Below are 14588 nucleotides of genomic sequence, written 5' to 3'. Positions count from 1 at the left end.
TCTACTCTTGCTTCTGGTAGAATCCAGGGTGATATAATTGATATTGGTGTTGTTTGACTAATTTCTAAATTATTCATTTTAAATTTTTTTATTTTATTTTCAATTGTCCATCCAAAACTCCTCATTTATTTCTTTTTTTTCCCCAACATGGATTTAAAATTTCCAGAGTTGGATGATCACCGTTATTTCCTTGCAAATTTAACCAATAATTAATTTCTAATTTTGTAAATCTAACGGCATTTCTCCCATTTCTATTTCTAATGCTGCTGTTGGTGTGGTTTTAAATGCTCCATTACATAATCTTAGTGCCTGATGTTGGATAATGTCTAATTTAATCAGATGCGTTTTAGCTGCTGAACCGTAAACTAAACAACCAAAGTCTATATTGGATCTTATACCTGTATAAATCTGTTTTAGTGATTGTCGATCTGCTCCCCATAATATTCAAAATTTTCTTACATTTATCATTAACTTTTTGAATATGTATATGCCATTTTAATTTTTCATCAAACCATAATCCTAAAAATTTTATACACTTTACCTGCTCTAACTCTTGATTATATAATTTCAATTTTATTTCCTTGTTTATTTTTTTCTGAGTAAATATCATTACTTTCGTTTTATCAACTGAGAATTTAAATCCCCATTGCAACGCCCATTTCTCTATTTCAATAATAACCTCTTGTAATTTTTTAACAATAAATGTTTTTCCCTCTTTTCCAAACAGCTCCATCATCTGCAAAAAGTGAACAACCCATGTCTTTTGCAATATCTTTAAATACGTCATTTATCATGATTGAAAACAGTAATGGACTTATAATACTCGCTTGTGGAGTTCCATTTTCTACTACATATTTTCCTGAGATAACTTCTCCTATTCTAACTTGTATTTTTCTGTTTGTTAAAAAGTCTTTAATCCATTTAAATATTCTCCCTTTAATACCCAACTTGTATAATTTAATTAATAATCCATCCACCCACATCGTGTCATATGCATTTTCTATATCAAAAAATACTGCCACTACACTTTCTTTATTTACTTGAGCTTTTCTAATGTCATGCTCTAAACATAGCGTTGGATCATTAGTGCTCCTCCCTTTTTGAAAACCACTTTGATATTTTGACATATATCCTTTACTATTTAAATAATATATTAGTCTTCCGTCTGTACTTTGCTTTGCTGTGTAGTTTGACTCACTGTTTATTCAGTCTCTCTTGTTTTCTGTTTCTTCACATTTTTAACTGCTTCTGCATAGCTTGTGTTTTTAGTTGTTTTGATCTGTATGATTTCTTTTGCTCTCTTCCTTACTTCACATCCTCCAAATGTGACTATAATTCCCTCCACAGATACAACATTTTTCTTGTGCTTCTTCTTTACATTCTTCTAATTTGTGATTTTCTCCACATTTGGACATCTCTGCTTCCCTTTACATACTGCTGCTATGTGTCCATATCTTTGGCATTTGAAATTGAGGTATCCTATTTTGATGTTTTTTGGTAACTCTTTTTCTTCAAACTCAATAAGGATTGATAAACTTCCCACTCTTTCTCCATCCACTGTTTTTGACAATCTTTTCAAGTTATTCACTTTTGCGCCTACAACACTTCTCTTAATTTTATCAAGATCTTCATCTAAAGGGATCCCATAAATCACTCCTCTAATTTTTTTTTCCCATGATTTTTTTCTACAGCACAGATCTTTTGCAAATATTATCCACATTTAAAGCCTTATTCTTTTGTTCTATATCTTTACATACTATCATTAGGTTTCCGTCTCTCAAAATCTTTTCAACATCTCCAATTTTCTTTTTAATTTCTCTTGACACCACAATGAGGCTGATTTTATCCTGTTTTTTGTTTTTTAGTTTTAATATTACTTTAAATTCCTCCCTCACAACTTTCCTCCTCACTATCCTTTCTTCTTCTGAACTACTTCCTTCCTGTTCCTGTTTACTGCCTTGGCTATCACCAATGCCCTTTCCTTCATCCATTTTATTTCTTCCACGACCTCTCTCCCTCCTTCTTCCCACTGGCGTCCACTCTTCAAAATCTCCGTCTTTCTCATTCCCTATTTCCATCCGAACCATTCACATACCAGTTTATGCCAAATCCGCCTTTTCCAAAAGCGATGTTTCTGTTTTTGAATTTTCCGCGTCGCTCCAACAAACAACTCTAGCCTGCTCGAATTGTGACGTCAGCAGACCGAGATCCGAGTTCACCTGTGACCCGGAACTTAAAGTGTGCCGTCACTTTGACCCGCCAAAATAAAATACGGGTTGATTATTTTGTGCAGGTTACACCTTGGAAGGGCTGCATGTTTCCAATCTCCTTGAAGATATCTAAACATAACGCTCCTTCTATCCTCACCCCCTCCTGTTATCCATGCAGCTGTGGAGCTGAGCGCTCCCAAGGACATGTCTTGATAACATCATATCGGACTTCTGCCGGGAGGCTGAGCAACGTGGTTTCATGGCCCTGTGATGTTACCGCCTTCACTCATGTCTTTGTTTTGTCTGAATGTTGCTATTTACCCTAAATTGTCCTTTCCTCTTTTTATTTCATTCCCCTTTAATTATTTAGAAAATGTAGAGTACTCACTATTTAGACCAATATTATACTTCTTAGATAGTTTTTTAGATTATTATGCAGACTTTTATTACTGCAACACAGAATTAGAACAAACTTAGAATCCAGAAAAAAAATCGTCCAGAACAAGAACATTTAGTTTTTATTATTACTTAGAAACTGTGGAGTACTCAGTTTTACATACTTAGAAAGTCCAGAGAATATTTATACTTATCTAGCAAGATAAGAGAATACTTACTTATACTTTTTTAGCAACCCAGAACAGGGATTAGATCAAACTTAGAATCCAGAAAAACTACCTTAGCGACTACTTTTTAGACTCCTGCTCTTTCAACCCAGGAATGAATTAAGCCAGAGGATACTTATCTAGCAACCCTGAACAGGAGCACCTAGTTTACATACTTTAGACCGGGCTGGGCAATCCTGGTCCTCGAGGGCTGGTGTCCTGCAACTCTTAGATGTCTCCCTGGTCCAACACACTTGAATCCAACAGCTGAATCTCCTCCTAACTGCAGTCAGGTTCTCCAGAGTCATGCTAACAACCTCATTATTTGACTCAGGTGTGTTGAAGTTGAGACACATCTAAAAGTTGCAGGAGACCGGCCCTCGAGGCCTGGAGTTGCCCACCCCTGCTAGATCAACATTAGATTCTTTTTCTTCTTTTGCTCTATCCTTTGGGTTTTTTTTTATTTACTTTTAATTCCTGTAAACCACTTTGTGTTGCCTTGTTACTGAAAATGGGCTATATAAATAAAATTACCTTTATCTTTACTGCAATAATTTGTATTGAATTTTTCTGAGACAAACAAAATCATGAAACCATCAAAAGAACCTAAAGTAAAGTTTGTATTTTTTCAGACCTTTGACATGGATTGAGGAACGTCAAGCAGGTCTCCCAAGGACTAAGAAGATCAACTTTGTGTTTGACGGCTTCACTTTGACCCAGATTCCTCCAGCACCTAGGGGTACTGTTGGACTTTTTATGCAAGACCTGATCCACTTCTCTGGCAAGTTGTCAGGCCAAGTGAGTACTGAAGAACTTGACAGAGAGAGGGTGAGAATCTTACACTGCTTGGGACTGGCCCAGAAGATTCAGGAACTTTGCAAAAGTTAAATAAGGATTCTCTGCTTTGTCATCAGCTTGTATTGATACTGTTTCAATTAAACATTATTTCTCTATTTCTCCTTTAATGTTTGTTCTTTAAAGGCTTTATGTAGTACTAAGCATTAAAGATAAATTTTTGTTTGTTTTTCTTGACACATTATTGCTAAAATTGATTTCTATTACTAAGGTTTTCCCATAGTTTTCTATAACTCCATCCCACCATCCTTCATCTGTCGCTTGGTACTTAATTCCGGCAAACGTCCTCTTTAAGAAAGGACCATTTAAAATGAGGAATTATAATTATCCTTATACATAAACATAAGTTTGTGTCATGTAAACTTATCAATCCTGCGGCAGACACCAGTATTCATGGTTTTGGATGAATCGGCCACCGATCATAATCAGCCGATTTTTGTGAAAATGTGATCTGTGATCATCAATCACCAAAACCAGTCACCTGCATCTCACTTCACAGCCTGCATGTGCAGCTTATCTCCTCTTTCCTGGATTGGATTATTCTGCTCTAATAGCAGAATATTTAGAACCATGTTTGTGATTTGTGAAACTTTATCTATTTATAAAACTTCAATAAAGGTTGATTTTACCACTTTTTTTGCATCTGGATTATACTGGAACTGCTCCAGCTCCAAAACTACAAACACCTAAACACTTCAAACCTGGACTGGATAATTCTACTCTAATAGAATATTTTTAACCATGTTTGTGATTTGTGAAACCTTACTCTGATTTGTGAAACTGCAATAAATGGCAATTTTCACCTTTTTCCCTGTCTCGGGTCACACAAGATCTGCTCTAATTCCAAAACTACAATACATAGACACTTCAAACCTGGGCTGGATTACTCTCAACTAGTAGCAGAATATTTAAAACCGTGTTTGGGATTCGTGAAACTTTTTCTGATTTGTGAAACTTCAAAAAAGAGTGATTTCACCACTTTTTTTTTATCTTGGTCACACGAGTACTGCTCTAATTCCAAATCTAAAATACTAGACTCTTCAAACTTAGAATAAATTATTCTCAACTAGTAGCAGTAGCATTTACAGCGAACCCTTGTTTTTCTTAGGGGTTGCGTTCCGAAAATAACCCGTGATATGCGAAATCTGTTAAGATATCACGAAATCTTACATGGATTCGTGAAACTTTTTTCTGATTTGTGAAACTTCACTTAACAGACCGCTGCAGAAGATCTTTCCTTCCAGCAGACCATCACCATCTACAATAGCTCTTTGAAGAATTAATGAGTTACACCAACATTTAGTTTCACTTTGGGATTAATAAAGTGGTTTTGAATTAGAATTGAATTTGAATAAAACTGCCTGGAACAAGTGTGAATAGTAATCTAAACTTTAGTGAAGTTTCACAAATCATGTAAAGGTTTCACAAATCCCAAACATGGATTAAAATATTCAACTATTAGAGCAGAATAATATAGTCCAGGTTTGAAGTGTCTAGGTGTTGTAGTTTTGGAATTAGAGCAGTTCTAATATGAGCTAGATGCAAAGGTAACTACTTAACAGATTTCGCATATCACAGGTTATTTTCGGAACGCAACCCCTAAGAAAAACAAGGGTTCGCTGTAAATGTAATATTTACTTCACTTTTTTCTACAGCAGGAGAAGTTTTGTCAAAAAAGCGTAACAGGCTAAATTTCAAAATGTTGTAAAAAAAATTTTTTTACATAAAAATTTATGGGGGAAAAATCCAGTCCACAAGGATCCTCATTCCAAACACATTCACTTAAATTTTCACTTTATGGTACATGTTCACATTTTGACTATTGATCAAATATATTTTAAATTTAACTGAAGATATGACATAATACTATATATAATATTCAATAAAATACAAATCTTATTGTATAGATTAGGTCAAGGCTCACTGCAGTAAAACAGACATATGGAGGATCAGATAGCAGGTAAAGCAGCGCACAGCTACAAACACTCACCCGGATTAGCATGACGGTCAGAAAGCTAAACAAATAACCTGCAAAATTATTTAAGTCTTCGAGCTGCGATGTAAGACGCTGGTTCTGGTCTCGCTGTTGAACCGCTGCTACGCGCTACAGGTAGTAATATTTGACAGACGGAGCGCAGTTTCTGCTCCACCTGGTAGTGACTCTCACACCGAACCTCTGTTTACAGCTGCAGCATCTAACTTAAAAAAATAAATTTTACATAGGACAGCGGAAGTTTTAATACCTAACATGAGACAGATAATCTCTAAAAAAAAATAATCGATCTCCTCCCTGTTCTGCATAATTACTCCGCTCAGTCAGAAATGGCCAATCAGAACTAGCAGTAATCAGCTAGCTGCCATGCTATCAGAAAGTTTTCATTCAGTAACTCTGGATTGTTTATTGTAATAGAACCTGTATTTGCCTTTGAATGTTAAGTTTTATACTTGAACTTTTAGGCAATGTTGAGAGGTTTTATTTTGGCTCTTTGCATTATTTAGCCTCTTCAGAGCCTCCATATGTTATCAGTCTGTTAAAGATAGTATTATTGATAGCAGGACAATTTGCACAATGCCTGTTTTTTTTAGTTTTCTTCTTGGAAAAAGTTATTAAAAATAAGTTTTTGTCTAAATTAAGGTGAATTCATGGTTCCTTTTTCCACATAAGTTAACCACATAAGGTGGTGTTTATGATAAAAAAAATTATAAAAATTATGTGATGGGTATCAGTGATCGGCCCTCATGGGTGATCGGTATCGGCAGGAAAAAACCTGATCGGCACACCTCTAGTAACTATTGTCAAGGCCCTCTCTACTTTTAAGGCAATATTATGCGAGTAAAAATGGCGAATTTGAACAGCTTCTGTTATCTTCCCTGCGTTCAAATTTTTTCTTCTCTTTGTGCCGTTTTTTAAATAAATGAAAGTGTGCAATACCGCCACCATCTGGTCTGGAGTGTGAACTGGAGCTAATGCCATAAGGTTTTACATCATACATCTGAAAATGGATTGGGTACTTTCTTAAAAATTACATCATGATTATCCTTTTTTTTATTGTATGCAATTTTAATAAATAGTAAAATATTATTAAGGCACTTAAAAATTCATACATATTCATTCATATTTAGTTCACTTAAAGTATACTTTCATTTAATAAATTAAAAGTGCTTTTAGGTACAATTATGTTTAAGTGTGTTTAAAGTTATAATTTCGAAATTGGTACAAGTGTATTTTTAGTATACTTTAGTATACTTCAGATATACTTAAAGGTAGGACACTTAATACTTGGTATACTTAACAGTGGTGGAGAAAGTACTCAAAAAATGTACTTAAGTAAAAGTACAAATACACAGTCAAAAATGTACTTAAGTAAAAGTCAAAGTACCACATTAACATTTTACTTAAGTAAAAGTAAAAAAGTACTGGCTTTTAAAAATACTTAAGTATTAAAAGTAAAAGTACTCGCTGAATGCATTACCTAATCGCTAATATCATTAAGTGTGCCGATCGTCTTTAATTTTAATACATCAGAAATGTGCCATTTTAATAAACATTACCACAGATTAAACATGCTCTTATTGTGTTTATTCTCTGTAACAGTTTAGACTTAGATATGTGATTCTATGAATCATAATTTCAGGGATGGAAAAATTTTGTCTCCTGTCCTAACATAGCATGAACTTCATTAGTCACATTTATTTAGAAAGAAATCTAACTGAAAGGGGATGTAAAGAAGGTGCGGGCGGGGTGGAGGACATGCAACCAAGGAGCCATGTAGCAGAGTTGTAGTCAAGACCACCGAACCCGAGACCAAGACCAGCGCCCCGCGCTAAATGACACAATAACATTAAGTTTACCTATCAAAATTGGTTTTCAGATTGATCTGAAAGATCCACATTCCCATAAAAACACCTAGATATTAAATACTTAGAACTGAAATATATTTAACCAGTATCAATTAAAACTAATTTCATTCTGTTTTGCTTTCATCGCTGTGCTACAATCCGCAGAGGTCTCCTGCTATCCCTAGAAAAATAACGCCCTGGGCAGTTGCCCATATTGCCCATGTCAGAAACCACAACTGAAACCTCGCAATTAACGGTAAATAACGTTCAACTATGAACACTGTCCAACGGCGCAACAAGTAACTAAGCAGAAGGAGCATCATGACTGTTTTCATCCTCCCTCCCACTGCGATGTTTGCCACCATGACAGGAGACGAAATCAATCAATGAGCAATGAGCATGCTCTGTGTTCATACGTTCAACTTTTACTTATTCAGCGATTAAATAAATAAGTGTGTATATATATATATATATATATACACTGCTCAAAAAAATAAAGGTTTTAACACTTAAACAACACAATATAACTCCAAGTAAATCAAACTTCTGTGAAATCAAACTGTCTATCCACTTAGGAAGCAACGCTGATTGACCACGGGGACCCTCGTCGGGTCAATATATACCTAATGCAGTGTACACAAGAACAAAGAACGGCTCTCAGTGAGGCTTCAGTCCTTAGGACTTAGTAAAGATCCGTCCAGAAGAATCGGATCGTTCCTGAATGTCATATCACTATATTGCAGACTTTGGTCACAGCGTTGTCCCATATCTGCGACACCTCAGTCAACACCTCCACACAATAATTCAGCGCATGAGTGACAACTTTTTTTCATCAGATGCAACATATGTGTCTCTGTACAGCTATCTTTGCTAGCATCACGTCCACAGATCTTACCTTTCTTTAAGCTTTCCTTCCAAGTGACGCTAAAAGTTGGACAAAGTCCCCACCGTCTGTGAAAACGAAGCGCTGCTGATTTTACATGTCGCCATATATTATGATTTATGCAGCTATTATCATTAAACAGACATCTTCTCCCGCTCAGAGGAAACCACTGCGCATGTCTGGAGCTCCGCGTGCGAGTAAAGGTGGAGCCGATGGGTGACAACAGACACTAAGTCACGTTATTGCTTGGATTTTACGGCGCCACCTTAAATCCCTAAACTTCACATTTTAACGGAAAAAAGCGCAACGCGACTTGGATGTAACGAGTAACGCGACAGTTTTGTAGAAATGTAGTGAAGTAGAAAGTACAGATACTTACTGTAAAATGTAGTGGAGTAAAAGTAGAAAGTCCCCATTATTAAATCTACTTAAGTAAAGTACAGATACACGAAAACTGTACTTAAGTACAGTAACGAAGTACTTGTACTTCGTTACTGTACTTAAGTACAGTAACGAAGTACTTGTACTTCGTTACTTCCCACCACTGATACTTAAAGTGTACTTTCACAAATTTAAGTATGTTTGAAGTATACTAAAGTATACTTTGTTCACCTGGGAAGTCTCATCAACATCAATATATCCAATAAGAGGCAAAAAAAAGTGTTTGATTAAGGAAAAGCCTCTCAGACTCTGAGCCCGACAGCACCAAACTTATTTTTTTAAATATTAGACATCCATCCATCCATTTTCTTGCACCCTTGTCCCTCAGTGGGGTCAGGAGGGTTGCTGGTGCCCATCTCCAGCTAACGATCCGGGCGAGAGGTGGGGTCACCCTGGACAGGTCGCCAGTCTGTCGCAGGGCAACACAGAGACACACAGGACACACAACCATGCACACACACCTAGGGACAATTTAGAGAGGCCAATTAACCTGATAGTCATGTTTTTGGACTGTGGGAGGAAACCGGAGTACCCGGAGAAAACCCACGCATGCACAGGGAGAACATGCAAACTCCATGCAGAAAGACCGGGGCCGGGAATCGAACCCAGAACCTTCTTGCTGCAAGGCAACAACCAACTGTGCCACTGTGCAGCCCAATATTAGACAATTAATTTAATTTCACATAATTATTGTGGTAGAAACCATTTGTTTGTTAAATACTTAATGAAACATATTTACCGTGTTTGATGTTTTTTGTGAATGAGTAAGAACGAGGTAATTAGTCTAAGTTTGTCGTTTATTGAATGTTCAGAAACTACAACAGCTGTGAAATGCCATGAGAGAGATAAACAAAGGTAAAACAACCTGAACTCAAAATCAACTCAAAACCTCTCGCACATTTTTACTCTCTCTCTCTCTCTCTCTCTCTCTCTCTCTCTCTCTCTCTCTCTCTCTCTCTCTCTCCGTAATTTAAGCACACACGTTGCCATGGCAACCTCCTGCGCTCTACAAGCCGACCAGAGATTACGTTAAAAATATAATATTCAGTTCGTTACGATATTAAGTTTGCAGGCTTGATATTTATTTTGCGATTATTAATAAACCTCATGAACACAGCGGTGGTTGATTAGTTAATTTTAAACTCCTGCTCTGCTAGTTATTTTGGCAATGGAACCGAAACGCACAGAATTGAGCAACACCTTGTTGAAACAATAATCACTGAGATTAATATTGTTGTTGGGTCTTTAATTTGAACACGTTTTGTTGATTTTGTTGTTGTTCTTTAATAAAGTTACCAACGTTTTAAGCCAGTCAGAGGAGGACGTGCTGGTCTCAGCGTCCTGCGGCGTTCAGTTTGTCACCTACCGCCGAGATCGACTCAAAACCTTCCGCGATCGACGTGTTGCACCGCTGCTCTAGCAAAGCACGAACCGTTCAGAAACGATATGAAATGGGAAAAAAGTTATTTATTAACTGATTAGTCTAATCAGTCACGGCTGATTAGTGGGTGCACTCACTGCTGCAGAGTGAACCCGTTGATTTTATACAGCAGACAGCCGCTCCCCTCTCTTGCAGGTACTGCGTACCCCCGCTAAATCTTTAAGGGGTACGCAGTACCCTGCCGTACCCCCTTACTTTCACCCCTGATCGGGCCTTAATGTGATCCGCAGCAGGCACGTGCAGAGGGGGTGCTTGAGCACCTGCCCCTTTTGCTCCTTGCCCCCAAGTGCCCTTTTGGTCAATTTTTATTTTTATGTTTTTTATTTATATTTTATTTTTGGTATTATTATTTTCTAAGCCCTCTTCTGACACATAACATGTACTAAAATTATTATTATTGAACGTATCGTTTCTGCTTCAGCACGGAGTGGCGGTTTAATCAGTACGGTTGTTTGCTAGCGGTAGAGCAGATGAACACACGTGTTTGATATGAACGCCGCATTCAGGTCGAGTTCTTCAAGCAATGCCTGCAAGTAGCAGCTTATACTTCAAAATGAGCCTTTATGTTAACATATGATAAAATAAGTAACTTGTTTATTGAATTAGTTTTGGAAATACCTGCGGGCGATTTGATTATGTGCTACGTCATTGCTAACTAGCAGGCTGCTAAGATTTCTCAGGTCGTTACATAGCATTGCCGCTCATAGCATTCAGAGGTAGCTGTTGTATCAGTTGTACTTCTAATGTGTGTAACTGAATGTAAAACACTTCTGTAAGCTGAGCTCATCCTGAGTTGTTTGTGTTTTGACAGTTTCGCTCCATTCTACATGGAAATAAAGGAAGAACTAATTAATCCAGACTCGTGTGAAAGGAGTTTGGCTGATGGTTAGTTTTGGTACAAGACACCATAGAGAGACCATTACAAAGTGAATCATTGGAAGTCAAAATTGGTAATAAAAGAAGAACGCGCCCATTAAAACGGAATTAGGTTTTAATAGGGAATTGAAATTTGAGAATGTTGATCAGTTAAATAGCATAGAGGGAAAATGCTATTTAACAGTTTTTTAAATAATACTGGGATCATTATGAGAATATGAGGTATAGATATTAGGATCCAGTAGATGGCAGTAGTGCAACAATAATGGATGCAAGCTGCTGTTGAAATCTAAAGAAGAAGAACGTGCCCATTTTGTTTTAGCACATGCTAGTAGCAACATGAAGGATCAGCACTTTTACTTTTACAGTTACTGTTCGGAAACTACCGTAATCAGTTCAGTTAAATCTAAACTTGGCAACTTTTCTTTTTCAACGTAATAAATGTGATATTCAATTGACCTGTTATGACTCAAATTTTGGGTGTCCTCCCCCCTCTGCTGCTGCTACATCGTTGTGGAAAACCTGGAGCGGAAGAGTTATCTGCGGCTTATATGTGTATGTATACTGGTTAAAAAAAAAAAACTGTGGGGTTGTGGTTTATGGTCCGATGCGGCTCATAGTTATGAAAATACGGACTATAATACTTCCTGGATTTTTTCTGTGAAGAACCCAGAGAGGATTATTTGGTTATTATTTATTTCATTAATAGTGTTATTATTTATTTCCTGACTTTTGTTCTGTGAAGAACCTGGAGAGGGTTATTTGATTGTGCTTTCTGGAAAACAATACATTTTTACATTTAGGCACTCCTGCAAATGTTTTTCTGTTACAAACTGACTCCGGCCCCCACCAGAGAAGGAAAAAGTTATGTGGCCCTCACAGGAAAAAGTTTGGGGACCCCTGGTTTAAACTTTGAACTGTTTGCAAAACGACTGAGCTCTGCAACATTAAAACATGGATAGAACTGTAACTACATTAATCATAACTCTTCTTCTCTTCAGTGTTTGTCAGTTTCTGGTGGTGCAGCTCTGTGCTGCCTTCAGCAGAATGGGACATCAGAGCATCAACCATAAAATTTCACCCACATGACATTTATTGTGCAAACCAGAGCTTTCAGTGGAAAAACAAAAGTTCCAGATCATTTTAATGCCATACAAATATGAGACAGAAACATGGATTATATCTTTATATAGACCTGTCTATTGATTATAGACAGAAATTGGACAGAAATTACAAAGAACAAATCTGGTTCTTAATCAAATCCTAATGAGTCAAATTGAAAGTGTCATGGAGTCGTCAGCCTCATGACATTAACACTGACATGAAAAATGGAACACTGGACCAGCTCTACACCCTCAGCAGGGTCCTGGAGGGTGCATGGGAGTTCGCCCAACCAGTCTACATGTGTTTTGTGGACTTGGAGAAGGCGTTCGACCGTGTCCCTCGGGGGGCCCTGTGGGGGGTACTCCGGGAGTATGGGGTACCGGGCCCTTTGATACGGGCTGTCAGGTCCCTGTATGACCGGTGTCAGAGTCTGGTCCGCATTGCCGGCAGTAAGTCGGGCTCGTTTCCGGTAAGAGTTGGACTCTGCCAAGGCTGTCCTTTGTCACCGATTCTGTTCATTACTTTTATGGACAGAATTTCTAGGCGCAGCCGAGGTGTTGAGGGGATCCGTTTTGGTGGCCTTAGGATCGCATCTCTGCTTTTTGCGGATGATGTGGTCCTGTTGGCTTCATCGGAACGTGATCTGCAGCTCTCGCTGGAGCGGTTCGCAGCCGAGTGTGAAGCGGCCGGGATGAGGCTCAGTGCCTCCAAATCCGAGGCCATGGTCTTGAGCCGGAAAAGGGTAGAGTGCCTTCTCCGGGTCAGGGGGGTCGTCCTGCCTCAAGTGGAGGAGTTTAAGTATCTGGGGATCTTGTTCACGAATGAGGGAAGAAGGGAGCGGGAGATCGACAGGCGGATTGGGGCAGCGTCTGCCGTGAAGCGGGCGCTGTACCGGTCCGTCGTGGTGAAGAGAGAGCTGAGCCAAAAAGCGAAGCTCTCGATTTACCGGTCGATCTACGTTCCCACCCTCATCTATGGTTATGAGCTTTGGGTCATGACCGAAAGAACGAGATCACGGGTACAAGCGGCCGAAATGGGTTTCCTCCGCAGGGTGGCTGGGCTCTCCCTTAGAGATAGGGTGAGAAGCTCGGTCATCCGGGAGGGACTCAAAGTAGAGCCGCTGCTCCTCCACGTCGAGAGGAGCCAGTTGAGGTGGCTCGGGCATCTGGTAAGGATGCCTCCTGGATGCCTCCCTGGTGAGGTGTTCCGGGCACGTCCCACCGGGAGGAGGCCTCGGGGAAGACCCAGGACACGCTGGAGGGATTACGTCTCTCGGCTGGCCTGGGAACGCCTTGGGATTCCCCCGGAGGAGCTGGAAGAAGTGGCTGGGGAGAGGGAAGTCTGGGCCTCCCTTCTGAAGCTGCTGCCCCCGCGACCCGACCCCGGATAAGCGGAAGAAAATGGATGGATGGATGGATGGATGGATGGATGGATGGATGGATGAAAAATAATATTGAAGAAATAAAAATATCAAATCTAATTAAAAACATAAATAAGTGATCAGTTCTTTACTGTTATGGTCTGTAAGATATATTTATTCTCAGTACTAGATATGGTCTCAACAAACCCATGACACTTCAACAATATTATTTTACCTTTTATCTGGAAATAGTCTGTATATTCTTGCCATACATTCCTCTGTATTAATTATTGCTCGAAAGATCTTGCCATACCAGTTTATTCCTCTGTATTTACTTTAGTTTCTTAGTTTATTCTTGCATTTTGTTCTTCATTCATTACCATTTAGTTTCATTTGATTAGTATTATCCTCTCTTGGTTTATTGCTATGTTCACTTTAGTTTCTTTCCTCTTGCTAGATTTATTTTATAATTTATTGACCATCAGTAATCTTCACTCATCACCTGCTGCTCCGTCTAATCGTCATGTGTTTCACATCATGTGTTGATTTTTTCCACTGTTCAGCGTCGGATTCTGTTTTTATGCCATAATTCACATCTAGTTCGTCGCTCCGTTTTATGTCCTTCTTCTCCTGTTTTGCGCAATGTGCGCATCTTTTTTTTTTAAAGCCCTTAAGGTGCAGGGAGGTCGGGAAGCGTATCGATGGGGAAAAGGCAGACTGACATAAACCTTTCAAAACAACGGAAACAATTTCTGCATTCTGATTATTGAAATTTAAAAGTGCTGTGTTGTTCTATCACCCCCGTTTCATACCGGACCACTTACAGCACCGTGTTAACGCTATAAAATGAACGCTCTCTATCGTGGTATCACCCATGGAAGGATTTCTTTATTTAAATGGGTTCATTTTTCAGAGGGATACACAGTGAGGGTATCGTGATTTTATCTACCAGTAGCAGGAGAACGGAGCTGCGCCA

The 14588-nt window shown here is 38.6% G+C and overlaps 2 protein-coding genes across 6 annotated transcripts in view; one reads left to right on the top strand and one right to left on the bottom strand.

Moving 5' to 3' along the window:
• blvra (biliverdin reductase A) overlaps positions 1–3765 on the top strand; it is a 45532-nt gene extending 41767 nt beyond the window's left edge. For all 5 annotated transcript variants that reach the window (XM_008433529.3, XM_008433532.3, XM_008433527.3 and 2 more), the window contains one exon: positions 3445–3765. In XM_008433529.3, coding sequence (XP_008431751.1) covers positions 3445–3700 — 256 coding nt within the window. In that variant the 3' untranslated portion in view covers positions 3701–3765. The remainder of the gene's footprint in view (positions 1–3444) is intronic.
• The window catches only part of ccr12a (chemokine (C-C motif) receptor 12a), a 255587-nt gene that overhangs the window by 64053 nt on the left and 176946 nt on the right, over positions 1–14588 (bottom strand). The window lies entirely within an intron of this gene.

This window comes from Poecilia reticulata, chromosome 17 (assembly GCF_904066995.2).
Source record: "Poecilia reticulata chromosome 17, P_reticulata-male-v2, whole genome shotgun sequence".
NCBI classification, from domain to species: domain Eukaryota; kingdom Metazoa; phylum Chordata; class Actinopteri; order Cyprinodontiformes; family Poeciliidae; genus Poecilia; species Poecilia reticulata.
The sequence above is the reverse complement of the archived record's forward strand: the minus strand, read 5'-3'. Positions and strand labels throughout refer to the sequence as shown.